Source organism: Phoenix dactylifera, chromosome 2 (genome assembly GCF_051530095.1).
Source record: "Phoenix dactylifera cultivar Ajwa chromosome 2, Ajwa_hap1_PhDact_Kaust_v1.1, whole genome shotgun sequence".
Taxonomy (NCBI): domain Eukaryota; kingdom Viridiplantae; phylum Streptophyta; class Magnoliopsida; order Arecales; family Arecaceae; genus Phoenix; species Phoenix dactylifera.
This window is the reverse complement of record NC_143191.1, coordinates 2,942,225-2,957,600: the sequence shown is the minus strand read 5'-3', so window position 1 is coordinate 2,957,600 and position 15,376 is coordinate 2,942,225. Positions and strand designations below refer to the sequence as shown.

Here is a 15,376-nt window from a genome sequence, read left to right as displayed (position 1 = left end):
CGGATTTTATCTGACCATATTCGTTTCCGTATTTGATTTGGGTTGGATTCGAATACTGTTTTCTTCATCCGATCGGATCCGAATGCAGATCTGGATGGTTGTTCAAAAATATTTCGGATATGGATACGAATAGATCTATTTTTTTGGATTCGAATTCGAATATCTGATTAAATAAATAATCAACGAGGGTCTTTTGGGATTTAGAACGGTCCATCAGTAATCCTACCAACGAGTCCATGACCCATCGTGGCAAAAAATAGAACACAACGCATGCCTCTTCGGTACAAAAGGCGGCAACGCGGGCACAGCCTCCTTCGCATTGTTTGCACTCCAGCGGCAGACCAAACCCTCCCTGATCTGTTCACGAGGGGAGAGAGCGAGCGGAGCGACCGAGGAAGAGACATCAAAGAGAAGAGAAGGAGCGGGCGAGAACGGGAAAAGTGGCCGTTTTTCTCTCCTTTCGGGCATCGCCACAGCGTCGTCTCCCCTCGATTCCGAGCAAGTTCAGGTATTTCCCCCGTCTCCCCTCTCTGCCCCCGCCCCTCTTTCTTGATGTTGGTACTCGACATCAGGAAGAGCCCTAGGGCTTCTTTCTCTTCAGTTTTAGGGGGATGAGCCATGTTCAAAGCATTGTGGCCCAATTTTGTTAATTTTTCTTTAGAATCCGGTGATTACTGTATCCAAGCATTCGATTGTCAGTTTGCTAGGGTTTTTCAAAACCTCGTATAATTCGTTGTAGGCTTCAAATTATATCAAGAGGCTTGTTTTCTAATGCCCTCAGGCATCAAGATTGGAGCCTTTTGCTTGCAAGATCCCTAATAGCATATGTGATTCGTGAGTAGGGAGGGTCAAAGAGGGTTTAGGCTTTCCCCCTCTCCTATTTTAAATTTCCACCTTTGTTTAGGGTTTAGGGGTTGAGTAGAGAGGGTCAGATAGGGTTTTGGTTTTCCCCCTTCCCTATTTTAAATTTTCACCTTTGTTTAGGGTTTAAGGCTTTTATTGATCTTGCATCGAAGTTGGAACTTTGCATTTGTCTCCTGCTGTATCAGGGCAAAACCAACATTTCCCTCAGAACATTTCTATCTACAGAATCCATGAATGGCAGTGCCTTTCTCTAGGTGAAGGGTAAGCTCTTTCCCTCAACCTCTTGTTTATTTGCATGGACTTGGGAGTATTGGATTCTGATTTTTAACTTGAACTTCTATCTCTCTGTATGAAAAAATTGTACGATCCATGTCTTATTTCGTTCTTATAGTCATACATATCAGTGCTGATATTAAACTAGTTATCTAGCCAACCTTAACCATCCGGCCATGACTTAAAAAAGTATTATGATGGAATGAACATTTTTTATTTTAGTTTTGGCATCAAAATCTGATATAATAACCCCAAGTGGTTATTCCTTTAAAATTGTCTTTTGGATTATCAGAGCATCGGGCTTTGTGGGCTAATGCAGTATTCATCAACAAGACCATCAGGGTTATTTTAAGTCAGCTGCTGCCTTGTTTGCTTTGCAAGGCTAGAAGTTTATTGAAGAACAGAGAATTATCTTTACATTGCAGGTGCATCTATCTACACATATAAACTAGTGTGCTATTTATAATGAACATAATGTGCAAGGCTATTCTAAATTTTTTGGCATATTGAGTCGTCTTTAGTTGGGTAAATTTTTTAGCTGCATCATGAATCACGAATGCATTTATAGTCTTCCTAAAGATCCTTGTCTCCATTTTCTAAGGACTGTAGGAGACAAGCCTCTTAAATCGTGTTTGTTCCCTAAGAGGGATTTTTGTATCCTATATTTTTTTAATATTCATCCCTGTTACCTACTTATCTTATCAGATATAGGGACATAGATCTCCTGCTGTCCTTTACTATAATGGTATCTGCATTGCTTCTTCTGCAATAGCAATACACATAATTATTTTGTTGAATGGTGTAATGATGTTGAATGACAATGTCATTAGTTTGTTATCATTTAGACGTGCTTGGGTAAATATCACATGAACAATTACATTATAGTGAATATTTTTGGGGTCCTTTTAAACAACATTTTTTCCCAGAATTGAGGTTTTATGTGATGAGATAGTATATACTGGTTAAGTATTTCTTTTTGACAGAGATTATTTGGGTGGCATGTAAGAAGGTTGAGTAGGGAGGGTTTATTCGTATTTTTCCCAAAATGGCAAGCTTATTTCACTGACAGATGCTGCCCCAGATGCATTTATTTGTATTTTTTTACAGATTTTGAAAGTTTGTCAGGGTCCTCAGAGATTTGGATCCTTTAGTGCCTTTTCATTTTAATCCAATCCAATTATTCGTATCTACTATTGATGTTAGTCTTACCGCTGCTGCTTAAATCTCTGTTGGGAATGGCCAGCAATCCGCAGTCTTCTGGGGCACAGGTAGCATATATAACTCTACAACATCCTTTTGCCATTTTATGGTGTACTGTCCTGTTAATCTGAATGAATTTGTTTGATTTTTCTTTGTTGTTCTTTTTGCCATTGCTTGAATATAATGTGTTTTTTTTTATAAAAGCCCCTTAGGCCTGCAGTGGTGGAGTCCACAGGTCCACCTCAAAATTTTGGTCCACCAATGGGAGGATATGTGGATAAAAGAAGTGAAGCTGTCATTGGTAAGAGGAGGTGCAAAAGAGGAATGTATGAAAATATCACTTTCTTATATCACTAATTTGAATTTATGTGTTTGTTGCATTTAAAGTATTTAATTTATTTTCTAATGAATATTTTTTAAATTGCAGGTTTCTTGATTATGAGGTCAGTCACAAAGCTGTTGCTATCATGCGCCAATTTTTTAATGGTCCGTGGTTGTCATGGAGGGAGGTCCCTACACATGCTAAAGTTGGAATGTGGAACAAATTTGAGGTGATGTAATTAATTTATATTTCTTATCATTAACTTTTGCCCTTAACAAATAGTAAGTCTGATTACTTGCGATCTATATATTGTTAGGAGATACACACAATTCTTCCAGGACAATTGCATCATGTGCATGAAGTTTGGAACAAGCATTGTCAGCGACGATTGACAACCTCATTAGGGAAGGTCAGAAGCCAAAAGCTTCTGGAAGCAAAAGGAGATTTAAACAAAGCCCGTGATAAACCCCCTAATTGGATCTCTAGAGAAAATTGGAATAAGCTAATTGATATTTGGATCTCCCCAAAATGGAAGAAGAAATCAGAAGCCAACAAAAATAATAGAAACACCATGAAGAACGGTAGCATCTCTAAACACTGTGGAGGATCAATCACATTTGTCAATCATGACGAACGATTGGTACATATCTTTATTCAATTAGATTTCTATAATAATTTTTATATTATTGTTCAGTCATCTTAAATTAGCCCATTATATGTTAATGAATTTTTTCTTTTCTCTTTTGTAGAAATTAAAGTTAGGCAGGGAGCCAACAATAGTTGAATCTTTTAATCGGACGCATAAGACAAAGCAAGGCATGGGAGGATATGTAGATAAGAGAAGTGAAGCTGTCATGGTAAGTATAATTTTTTTATGATTCATAAATATTATTGAGCTTGCTCATGTTTATCTCTTGTTTGATCCACCATAATGTTTTTCTCTTCTTTTAAATCAACTGGCAGGCAAAGTATTCAGCTGAATACTCCAAAAAATATGGTGATGCCTCCACCTCAGATGCTCCTCCACGTGATTATGACTTGTGGTTTGAGGCAACTGGTGTCCCAACTCATGGCCATGTCTATGGCTTTAGTCCCCTAGAGGATCTCACTGGAATTATTGGGCAATCATCATCTGCTTCCACCTCTACAAGTCAAGCTCCAGAGCTGTACACTCATGAAGACCTTCTACGTATTCTTGAGCAGGAAAAGAAAAAATGGCAAGAGGAGGTTCTTCAAAAGATGAGAGAAGAGATTGGCTTTGGACCAAGGCATGCAGATCGGGGGAGTAATGGTGATTCTGGTTCTGCTGATCATGCTTCATTATAATTGTTTTTGCCTTAGATGATAGGTCTTTGCATTCCTAGGAGGAATGAAATCTCTGTTGATCTTTATGACATATTTTTAGACTTTGATTTTGATGGATTCAGGACATGTTGATGCCAATTTTGAATGACATTTAAAATGACTTTTGCGTAATGTTGAATGCCTTTGCTATTAATGATATTATTGTTATTATTATTATGTGCCAATCAATGTACCAAATGTACCAGGTTATTAGATTGTGATCGGTGACCAAATTTTGGTTACTAAATTGTTTACCAACTATTGTGACGAGCAGTCATAAACTTAGTGACAGGATTTTGGTCAATAAAAATTGATTTTGCTCAACGCGTTTGTAACCAATTAGTGACCGTAAACTTATCACTAGGTCAGTGACGGGATTAATGACAAATGTAGTGACAAAATGTGTGACCATGTCTGTGACGACTAAATCTGTCACTAAAGGTCGTGACAGATTAGTGACCAAACTTGTGACCGCATTCTGTGACAAAATCAGTGACCAAGTTGCCTTCGTCACTAACTCCGCAACTGGATAGTGACGGGAAATACATAATTTCTTAAATATTTAATTTTTGAATTTGTAACGGCTTAGTGACGGCGGTTCTGTCACGGAGGTTAGTGACGGGAATCGCCGCCGTCACGGAGAATTTAGCGACGCGTGTTTTTGTAACGAAGTCAGTGACGGGAGCTCCGGTCACAAATTTCATATTAGTAACCGGAAACACGGTATAGTGACGGAAATCTCCGTCACTATACGCGTGTTTTCTGGTAGTGTAGCGAGCAACCAACCTCCTATATAATATCATACACCATATGGCCAGGCTCTTCACCCCAACCAAAACCCTCCTACCCTCCGACTGCCGCCTCTTTCACTCCCCCGAATCCCATGGCTTCATCTCCATTATCCAACTCTCCATACCTCTTCCTCTTCTTCCTCTTAACCTCCATTAATACACTCGCAACCGGTTCCAAACTCCATGCAGGTGAAGAGAAGCAGACTCATCTGCACTTCTACGTGCACGTCACACTAACCGGTCCCGCAGCGACCTCCTTCATCGTGGCCAGCCTCAACAATGACTCATCCACATTCGGGGACGTCGTCGTGTCCGACAACCCTCTTACAGAGGGGCCGGACCCAGGATCGAAGCTTGTCGGCCAGGCTGAGAGCTTAGATGTCATTGCATCCCTGGCATCTCGGTCGGCGCTGACGGCCACCAATTTCGTGTTTACAGAGGGGAAGTACAGCGGGAGCTCGCTCACAGTGTTCGGCAGGGCTGCAGTGAGAGGCTCGGCGGATCGGACCATCATCGGCGGCAGCGGGCAGTTCCGGATGGCACGAGGCATTATGCTCGGCAAGATCGTCAAGGCCACCGGCATATCAGCTGTTGAGGAGGTCGACATGTACGTGTTTCATTACTGAATGAAACATTTGCAGATGCCTGCCGTTTGCCCCCTTATTTCCTTTTCACCTTTTAAATTTGGCTCCTGCCTGTGGCTGGCAAGTAGCTAGGGATATAAGTTTTATTTTGGATCTGTTTTCAGTGTAACAGGAGTAATTAAGCTACCGTGCTGTTGTTGATGCCAAGCATCATTTACCATTGTCCAAATGAAATGTGAGGAGGCTTTACCGTTGTTTTGCTGTATTAAAAGAAACTTTTTTAATAATTAAATTAATCATAAGATAAAGAGTATTGATAGTCCATAATAAGCGCTCTTTAGAAATTATTAAATAATAAAATTGTTATATGCATGTATATTGTTGCTGAGGGTCCAAACCGAGAACGATTGGCGCAGCGGTGTGAACGGGGTTCCCTTTGAATTGCTTTGGTTGCGCTCCACCTTCCGCCGGAAAACCTGCAAGCAAGCCTTGCACCACCACTGGGGTAGTGGGGGCCCTCCGACGATCAAGTTAGAGGGAATCGAAGGAGAAGGAGAGGTAGCAGGTAAGATGATGCTATGGAGTATCTTGCTTACCCTCCCCCTTCCCCCCCAGCCCCATATATATCAGGCTGGGGGGTTTTTCTGGGGATTGGTCATCGTGTGGCACGATGGGGTTGCCACTGACATGGCCGTTACAGGGCGTCGTGGGGCAACGCCGGGTACGGCCATGGCAGGGCGTAGTGGAGCTCCGCTTCGTACGGTTGTTACAGGGGATCGTGGAGCAGCGCCGGATTCGGCCGTTGCAGGGAGTAGTGGAGCAGGGGGCCGCGGCGTGCCTCAGGAGAACAGTCTGTTGTTGTCAAGAGATTGCCGACCCGAGGTCGGATTGCTGGATCAAGGGGCAACCGACTCGGGGTCGGATTGCTGGATCAAGGGGCAACCGACTCGGGGTCGGACTGCGGAGCCGAAGATATCCGACCCGAGGTCGGATTGCTGGATCAAGGGGCAACCGACTCGGGGTCGGATTGCTGGATCAAGGGGCAACCGACTCGGGGTCGGACTGCGGAGCCGAAGGTATCCGACCCGAGGTCGGATTGCTGGATCAAGGGGCAGCCGACTCGGGGTCGGACTGCGGAGCCGAAGATATCCGACCCGAGGTCGGATTGCTGGATCAAGGGGCAGCCGTAGTCTTCCTGGGCGCGCGTGCCGGTCACGTGGGGCATGGTGGCTAAGTTCCCCCGTAACAGTAGCCCCCCACTTCCGAGCCTGGAACCAGGAGGGGAACGGGTGAAGGGAGTGATGCTTCGAGATTGCCGCCATCCCTCGGAAAGGCGCGCGCGCTCCGAGCTCCCCGCCCCTTTTTTTTTTATGGCGTATGGTGGTTGTCGCTGATCTGGCGGTCTGCGGATTTCGGCGGACATCCTTCCTTAATGGCGTCGATTCGCCTTTGGGGCGAGAACGATCCTTCGGTAGCCAGGCGTCCTCTGGCGTCACCGAGGCGTCTCCCGCCTTTCTGCCTATTTAACCGGGGGCCCTCCCCCGTCCGCCTTTCTCTTCACAGGCATCCTCGAGTTTCTCCCTTGTGCTGTTGCCGTTGCCGTCGGACTGTTCGTTCGCTCCTCCTTTGACGCTATCGGAGCCGTTCTTCCTTCCCTTCCGGTGAGTTGCCCCACTCTTCAATTTAGGGCTCTCCGTACTTTCTCCTTTCGTATTAGTGTACCCCAGTCGTTCCGGTCCCTTCTCCCCTCTTGACCCCGTCCTGACCGTAGATTCTCTGGCCGTTAGGGATGGACGAAGTAAGAGCGGACCGCATTCAGTCGGAGCTGGTCCCCGAAGACCTAGATAGGTTCGTGGCCCGGTACCACCTTCCTGAAGCCTGCAACGTTACGCTTCCGGGGCCTGAGGAGAGGATGTCCCATCCTCCTCCAGGGAAGGTCGCCATTAATGAGGACATCCTTCGGGCTGGGTTCCGCTTTCCCCCCTCGGACTTAGTCGTGCAGGTGCTTCGAGGTTTAAGAGTGGCGCCGACACAACTGGTGCCGAACTCATGGCGTACCCTGACGGCCTTCCAGGTTCTCTGCCGCATGCACGAGGTTCCCGCCACCCTGAATGTCTTTTGGGAATGCTACGGCCTGAACGGCCACCCCCGGGACAGAGGGTGGTGGTGCTTTGCGGCGCGGCGAGGGTGCGGCCTCGTCAAGGAGGCTCCTTCCTCCATTCATGGCTGGAAGGAGCGTTTCTTTTTCATCGACGTAGATCCCTCTTGGGGAATTGGGACAACCTGGGAGACGCCGATGAAGTCCCCGATCGGCCTATCGAGGTTGTCAAGGGAGGAGTCCGATGGCGTCGCCGTTTTGAGGGGGTTGGTTGCCGAGGGCCGGCTCCCCCCGGTGGCTCGCCTTATTTCCGAGGACGCCTTGGTGAACGTCGGTCTGAGCTCGGTCCCCGCCGACCGTGAGCCCGCCATCACTTCTTCTTTTTTAGCTCTTTTCTCCTCTTTCGTTTCTTCTTTCCATCAGTTTCTCAGTTTCTAACCATCTCGTTCTTTTTGCAGAAATCGACGACGTCATGCAGTCGGACAGGGCAATGGCTGTTAGTAGGGCGTCCCTACTGGAAGCGGTCCCGAGGAAGAAACGGACTCCTCCGAGCGGGGTCCCACCGGCGAAGAAGCCCCGCCAGCAGGCGACTCCGACGCCGACAGACGGGTCCGGGCCCACCGATCAGGGGGACGCCGCGGGCTCGGACCGACAGTTGACGCCGTATCAGCCCTCCGGTGATGAGACTACCGCTTTTCCGGAGGTGTCATCCGGGCGCGCCCGAGACGGCCGGGTCGGACGCGGTCGGTCCCCAGCCCGGCCTTCGACTCGGTCGGCCTCGGATGATACGAGGAGGGGCGCGCCGAGGCCTCGGCCGAGCGGGACCCTGTCGATTTCTGGCGCGGCCCCCGCCCCGAGCACGGTCGGCATGACTCTCCCTCAAGCAATGGGTAAGGGTAAGGCCGCAGAACCACCGTCCGGCTCCGGGGCGAAGTCGGGGTCGGCCTTCACTTTCGCCGGCGCCCGAAACCTCATCGAGACGGTGCTGCTGGAGGGTGACCGTAGGCAGGTCCGGCAGATGAGGATCCCTGAAGTCGGAGCTGCCAGCTGCGTCTGCCTCATGTCGGTGAGTGTTCTTTTGGTCGCTTTCGTCATTTATAGGCTCTATTGATCCCCGTCTGACGCTCTCATTTTTTCTGTCTCTTAGCTCGCCCAGTACATGATCCGTCTGGAGGAGAGCCACGAGGAACAGGCGAGGCTCCTGGCGAAGGCCGAGAGCCGACTGAAAGCTGTAGAGGAGGGAGGCCAGGCTGCGGCGGGGAGAACGACCAGGGACCTCGAGACGAGGCTTCAGGTGGCCGAAGAGCGGGCACTCGGCTTCGCCGCCCTCGAGAGGTAACTGTTGGAGGCTCAGGAGCAACTCAAGGTTGCCTCGGGTCTCGAAAGCGAGATCAGGAAGGCGGAGGAGCGAGCCGAAAAGCAGTCCCGGAAGGCTGCCGACTTCCGGGAGAGGTGGGAGAAGGCCCAGCAGTCGGCCGACAACGCCCGCAACCGAACCCGATCTCTTGAAGCCAAGATGGCCGAATTGGAGTCGGCCTTGGAGGGGACTCGTGCAAGCAACCAGGAGCTTCATTCGCGCCTGGAGGAGGCTGAGGCTGCTCGCATCGCTGCCGAGGCGAAGCACATGGAGGCTCGGGCCGATCTGCTGAGGGTCTCCTCCGAGGCGGACGAGCGGATTGTGGCGAAGGTCATGGAAGCGAAAGCTCAGATTACGGAGCGAGCGGAGGCGGCGCTGGCCGAGAAGAGCGCAGAAATCGGGCGTCAGGCGGTACAGGCCTATCGTCAGTCCGCCGAGTTCATCCGTGACATGTCGGATGCGGGGTCCGACTCCTTTGCCTTAGGCTTCGATGAAGGCCTGGCAAGGGTGTCCACTAAATACCCCGGAATTGACCTGAGTGGGGTCTCCCTCCTCGACTCCCCTCCGATGCCATTGCCTGCCGGTTCTCCAACCGTCTCCCTACCCTTCGCGGACGTGCTCGCCGTTCCCGATCCAGGAGTTCCTCCAAGCTGACCCTCTGTACTTTTTCTTTGTTCTTTTCTTTGTATGTTGGCGTTTTGCCATGTTGTATGGGTCTCGGCCCTGATGCAACGAAAGTTAACGCAAACAAAGTGTTTCCTCATTTCACTTTCGTCCTTCCTCTTTTTAACTCTTGGTAGCGTCTCGCCGACTCCTGACTCTTGAAGTTCCTCCGGCGCCAGGCCAGGCATCCGAGGGTTAGGCCTCAGGAAATTCTTCCGGCGCTAGGCCAGGCATCCGAGGGTTAGGCCTCAGGAAATTCTTCCGGCGCTAGGCCAGGCATCCGAGGGTTAGGCCTCAGGAAATTTCTCCGGCGCTAGGCCAGGCATCCGAGGGTTAGGCCTCAGGAAATTCCGCTCATTGGTCGGCCAAGGCTGGCGCAAGCCGAGGCGACCGGTCGGGGCTTCAGGCTAGTCTGCTCCCGGGATGATCATCGGGTTAGCCTGGCATCCGAGGACTGAGCCTCGGGGAATTCCGCTCGTTGGTCGGCCAAGGCTGGCGCAAGCCGAGGCGACCGGTCGGGGCTTCAGGCTAGTCTGCTCCCGGGATGATCATCGGGTTAGCCTGGCATCCGAGGGCCGAGCCTCGGAGAATTCCGCTCGCTGGTCGGCCAAGGCTGGCGCAAGCCGAGGCGACCGGTCGGGGCTTCAGGCTAGTCTGCTCCCGGGATGATCATCGGGTTAGCCTGGCATCCGAGGGCCGAGCCTCGGGGAATTCCGCTCGTTGGTCGGCCAAGGCTGGCGCAAGCCGAGGCGACCGGTCGGGGCTTCAGGCTAGTCTGCTCCCGGGATGATCATCGGGTTAGCCTGGCATCCGAGGGCCGAGCCTCGGGGAATTCCGCTCGTTGGTCGGCCAAGGCTGGCGCAAGCCGAGGCGACCGGTCGGGGCTTCAGGCTAGTCTGCTCCCGGGATGATCATCGGGTTAGCCTGGCATCCGAGGGCCGAGCCTCGGAGAATTCCGCTCGTTGGTCGGCCAAGGCTGGCGCAAGCCGAGGCGACCGGTCGGGGCTTCAGGCTAGTCTGCTCCCGGAATGATCATCGGGTTAGCCTGGCATCCAGGGCCGAGCCTCGGGGAATTCCGCTCGTTGGTCGGCCAAGGCTGGCGCAAGCCGAGGCGACCGGTCGGGGCTTCAGGCTAGTCTGCTCCCGGGATGATCATCGGGTTAGCCTGGCATCCGAGGGCCGAGCCTCGGAGAATTCCGCTCGTTGGTCGGCCAAGGCTGGCGCAAGCCGAGGCGACCGGTCGGGGCTTCAGGCTAGTTTGCTCCCGGGATGATCATCGGGTTAGCCTGGCATCCGAGGACTGAGCCTCGGAGAATTCCGCTCGTTGGTCGCGCGCCTATCACTTGCCGCTCGACGGAGTTTCTCCGTGGCCAGCTGCGATCGTATTTCTCCTCCTCTCGACGCATCGCCTGGGGAACACCGGAAGGCTATTAAATGCTAATTGAGGCGTTACCTGGGAAATCGGATCGGCCAGTTGCTGCTTGCGAGGAGTGCCAGTTAAGCGGCCGCGATACGCGCGTTCTTCGAGGCGGATGCGGCCTGGGCGCGTGCGGAGATACGTGTGCCGTGGGATACACGCCGCCCGGAGTGTCCTGCATGAAGAATGCAATTAAGGAGAACGACGCTTAGGAGGTCGTGGGAGGATATGCCTCGAGAGCCGGAACGGCTCCGGATTCGATGCGCCCGCATTTATTGGAGCCACCCGCATCGGAACGACCGGGGGGCCACAGTTTGGCTATAAATATAAGTGCAGGTGCGGTGGAGCCTGCCAAGCCGGAGCTGTTCAGGTTGCCATGGATCGTGGACCTCCTCTCCGGTGCGTGGCTGGGAAGCCCCTGCCGGAAGAACGGGAGGTGCGCCCCTCGCGACTTCCGCCAACTAGCCGTTTCATCTGGGATCAACGGGGAGATTCTCTCCGGTGGAACTCCGCTCTAGGCGTTTCATCCGGGATCACATCCCCCCTCTTTTCCGTCCCACCTCCCGATTGAGCTCTGCGCCAGACGCTTCATCCGGGATCGCGCCTCCTCGCGCTCTTCTCCCTTGTATTCCTTCCCTCCCCTTCTCTTGGGGAGGGCCGGAATATCCTTTGGAGGTGGCGTTCCTCTAGGAGCAGTGTGAACTCCTCCTTCGTCCACTTCTTCTTCGTCCGCGCCGGCTCTTCGTCTTTTGCGTGAGGCGTTGATGGCGCCTCCGGGGAGAAGCACCCACGCCCGGTGGGATTGCAGCTGCTTCGGGTGGAGAGTTCGGGATCCCGGATCTTCAACTCTACGGAGTCCCCACCTCTTCCTTACTTTCTTTACTCCCCAATCCCCCTCTGGGAATTCTTTGTAATCACACGAACACGCCATTGCGACCAGGAATTATTGAAATGAAAAGGACTATACATTTTTTGAACTGTCTTTCTGGCTTTGTCTTTCTACTGGTAATACACCCGTAGGTTAGCGGAATTCCAGCTCCTTGGAATTTCTCGACCATCTAGGGCCTCCAGCTGGTAGGAGCCAGGTCGGTTTACCCAGCGAATCCTATACGGGCCTTCCCAATTTGGCGCCAGCTTCCCACCTTCCGCGGGTTGAGATGCTTTGGCTCGCCTTAGCACCAGATCTCCGATTCTGAAAAGTTTTGGTCGGACCTTGGAGTTATAATATCGGGCCACCCTCCGCTGATACATCGCCATCCGAACCTGCGCCATTTCCCTCGCTTCTTCCAAGAGGTCCAAGTTTCCTCGGAGTTGCTCCGAATTGGCCTCGGGTCGGTGCGTAGCCACCCGGGGCGAGGGGAGTCCGAGCTCCACGGGGACAACCGCTTCCGTGCCATAGGTTAGGCTGAAAGGCGTCTCCCCGGTAGGGGTCCGATGCGTGGTCCGATACGCCCAAAGGACGTTCTCGAGTTCTTCGACCCAAGCTTGCCCCGTCCGACCGATTCGCGCCTTAATTCCTTGGAGGATTGTCCGGTTTGTCACCTCGGCCTCACCGTTGGTTTGGGGATGCGACACAGATGTGAACCGATGCTCGATCCCGAATTCCTCGCAGAAGTCACGGAAATGCTTGTTGTCGAACTGTCGACCATTATCCGAGATGAGGACCCGGGGTACCCCAAATCGGACAATGATGTTTTTCTTCACGAACTTCCGGACTTGCGCCTCCGTGATAGTGGCCAGCGGCTCTGCCTCCACCCACTTGGTGAAGTAGTCGATTGCAACAATCAAGAATTTCCGCTGGGCGGAAGCGACGGGGAATGGTCCGAGGATATCCATTCCCCACTGTGCGAAGGGCCAGGGTGCGGTGATTGGTGCCAAGGGGACAGAAGGGACTCTCTGGACGTTGGCGTGGCGCTGGCAGGCGTCGCATTTCCGTACGTGATCCTTTGAGTCCTCCAACAAGGTAGGCCAATAATAGCCTTGCCTCATGATCTTGTGCGCCAAGGACCTAGCCCCCGTGTGCGATCCGCAGACGCCCTCATGGACTTCGCCGAGGACGTAGGCCGCCTCCGAGGGGCGGAGGCACCTTAAGAGGGGGGCGGTAAACGTGGTCCGATACAGCCTCCCTTCATAGAGTACGTAGTGGGCGGACTTCTTGACGAGTCGCCGAGCTTGATCTTCGTCTTCAGGGAGGATCCCTTCGGCGAGGTAGGCGACGAGCGGGTCCATCCAAGACGGCTCCGGATCAATCGCCATCACCGCTCCAGCCTCGCCGATGCTCGGGGCATCCAGGGTCTCCAGGTAGATTGCCCTCGACAAGTTGTGCGCCTCTGCGCCCACCAAGCGGGACAACCTGTCGGCCCTGGCATTTTCACTTCTGGGGACTTGCTGGATGTCGACACTGCCGAGGTCGGGAATGAGTGCTTGCACCTTCCGGGCGTAGTTCTGCATGGTCGGGCTCCGGGCCTCGAACTCCCCACGGACCTGCCCGACCACCAGCTGGGAGTCGGTGAAGACCTTCAAATGCCGGATGCCGAGCTCCCCGGTGAGTTTGAGTCCTGCGACTAGGGCCTCGTATTCCGCCTCGTTGTTGGTAACTGGAAATCCAAACCTCAAGGCATACTCGGCTATCACTCCATCAGGACTGGTAAGGACCAGCCCGGCCCCTCCACCCTCGGGGTTCGACGACCCATCGATGTGAAGCGTCCAGGTCGGGAGGTCGAGGCTGGGCGTTTCCGGCGGTCTAGGTTCCGCCTCCTGCACCGTGCACTCAGCGAGGAAGTCCGCGAGCACCTGGGCCTTGATGGCGGGTCGAGGCTAGTAGCGGATGTCGAATTCTCCGAGTTCTACTGCCCACTTCACCAGCCGTCCCGCATTCTCGGGGTTGCTGAGGATCTGTCGTAACGGTTGATCAGTTAAGAGGGTGACAGAATGGGCCTGGAAATAGGGGCGGAGCCTCTTGGTCGCGGTCAGCAGCGCGAAGGCGATCTTTTCAGCCTTCGTATACCGCGTCTCGGCGTCCCGTAGGACCCGGCTGATGTAGTACACAGGCTTCTGGAGCTTTGCCTCTTCCCGAACCAGCACCGCACTGACCGCGGTTGGGGAGACCGCCAGATAGAGGTAGAGCATCTCCCCTTCTTGCGGCTTGGACAGTAGGGGAGGAGACGCCAGGTATTCCTTGAGCTGGTCGAATGCTGCTTGACATTCGGCAGTCCAGAGGAAGTCTTTTGGGCGTTTTAACACCTTGAAGAATGGTTGGCAGCGTTCGGCCGATTTTGCCACAAATCGTCCGAGCGCGGCGACCCTTCCAGCGAGCTCCTGAACTTCCTTTACTTTGGTCGGAGGGGACATACCTTGGATGGCCTTGATTTTGTCCGGGTTGGCTTCGATACCCCGTTGGTTGACAATGAAACCAAGGAACCTCCCGGCCGAAGCGCCAAAGGCGCACTTCGCTGGGTTCAGCTTCATGCGAAACTTCCGTAAGGTGGTGAAAGTCTCCTCCAGATCCACGATGTGCTGGTCTGCCTGGCGGCTCTTCACCAGCATATCGTCCACGTACATCTCCATGTTCCGGCCGATTTGCTCTTTGAAGATTTTGTTGACGAGGCGCTGGTAAGTGGCGCCAGCGTTCTTCAGACCGAAGGGCATTACCTTGTAGCAGTACAGCCCCCGGTCCGTTATAAAGGCAGTTTTCTCCTCGTCCTGTGGGGCCATCATTATCTGGTTGTAACCGGAGAAGGCGTCCATGAAAGACAGCAGCTGATATCCGGAAGTCGCGTCGACCAGTTGGTCTATCCGCGGAAGTGGGAAGCTATCCTTAGGGCACGCCTTGTTCAAGTCGGTATAGTCGACGCACATCCTCCACTTTCCGCTCGCCTTCCGGACAAGTACAACATTTGCCAGCCACTCGGGGTAACTCACCTCCCTTATGAATCCTGCCTCCAAGAGTTTGTCTACCTCCTGGTCGACCACCCGGATCCGATCCGGGGCACAGTGTCTCTTCTTCTGCTTCACTGGCCGGTGGGTCGGGTTGACGTTGAGGGCGTGAGAAATGACCTCCGGGTCGATCCCAGGTACATCGGCCGCCGACCAGGCAAATACATCGGCATTGGCTCGGAGGAATTCCACCAACCGGGCCCGAGCTCCCGGGTCGAGATTGGCGCCGACCCGGACCACCCGATCCCGGCGGCCTTCCTCGAGGGGAACTTCGACCACACCCTCGGCCGGCTCCCCCTACCGCAAGGCCACCTCGTCTCTGGCATCAAGGGACTCGACGCTTAGGGCTTCTGCGGGCTTCTTCCCTTTGAGGGTCGCTAGGAAACATTGCCGTGCGGTCGGTTGGTCGCCTCGGACCTCCCCGATCCCGACCGCCGTGGGGAACTGCATGAGCAAGTGGTACGTAGAGACCACCGCGCGAAGGGCGTTCAGTCCGGGTCGTCCGAGGATAGCGTTGTAGGCCGAGG

The 15,376-nt window shown here is 52.9% G+C and overlaps 1 protein-coding gene and 1 pseudogene across 6 annotated transcripts; both read left to right on the top strand.

The window, feature by feature from the left end:
• Window positions 1-249: 249 nt before the first annotated feature.
• On the top strand, window positions 250-4,135 carry LOC120104454 (uncharacterized). 6 transcript variants are annotated; one of them, XM_088711523.2, is made up of 8 exons: window positions 250-508; window positions 1,430-1,562; window positions 2,381-2,405; window positions 2,542-2,663; window positions 2,765-2,888; window positions 2,976-3,299; window positions 3,409-3,516; window positions 3,623-4,135. In XM_088711523.2, the coding sequence occupies exons 1-8, from the start codon at window positions 271-273 to the stop codon at window positions 3,983-3,985; spliced, it is 1,437 nt and encodes a 478-aa protein (XP_088567649.2). In that variant the 5' UTR covers window positions 250-270; the 3' UTR covers window positions 3,986-4,135. The 6 variants fall into 6 exon arrangements, with proteins under 6 accessions (XP_088567649.2, XP_088567650.2, XP_088567651.2 ...); XM_088711524.2 differs by lacking the exon at window positions 1,430-1,562 and adding an exon at window positions 1,050-1,125 and having other exon boundaries at window positions 251-508; XM_089928658.1 differs by having other exon boundaries at window positions 317-508; window positions 2,341-2,405.
• A 751-nt stretch (window positions 4,136-4,886) lies between these two features.
• Window positions 4,887-5,420, top strand: LOC148714501 (dirigent protein 1 pseudogene; annotated as a pseudogene).
• Window positions 5,421-15,376: the final 9,956 nt, after the last annotated feature.

Excerpts from the sequence above, each read along its gene's own strand:
- LOC120104454 (XM_088711523.2), top strand. The coding sequence starts at position 271 with ATGCCTCTTCGGTACAAAAGGCGGCAACGCGGGCACAGCCTCCTTCGC. Across the intron at positions 2,889-2,975 it reads GAATGTGGAACAAATTTGAG|GAGATACACACAATTCTTCC; the intron begins GTGATGTAATTA and ends ATATATTGTTAG. Across the intron at positions 3,300-3,408 it reads TCAATCATGACGAACGATTG|AAATTAAAGTTAGGCAGGGA; the intron begins GTACATATCTTT and ends TCTCTTTTGTAG.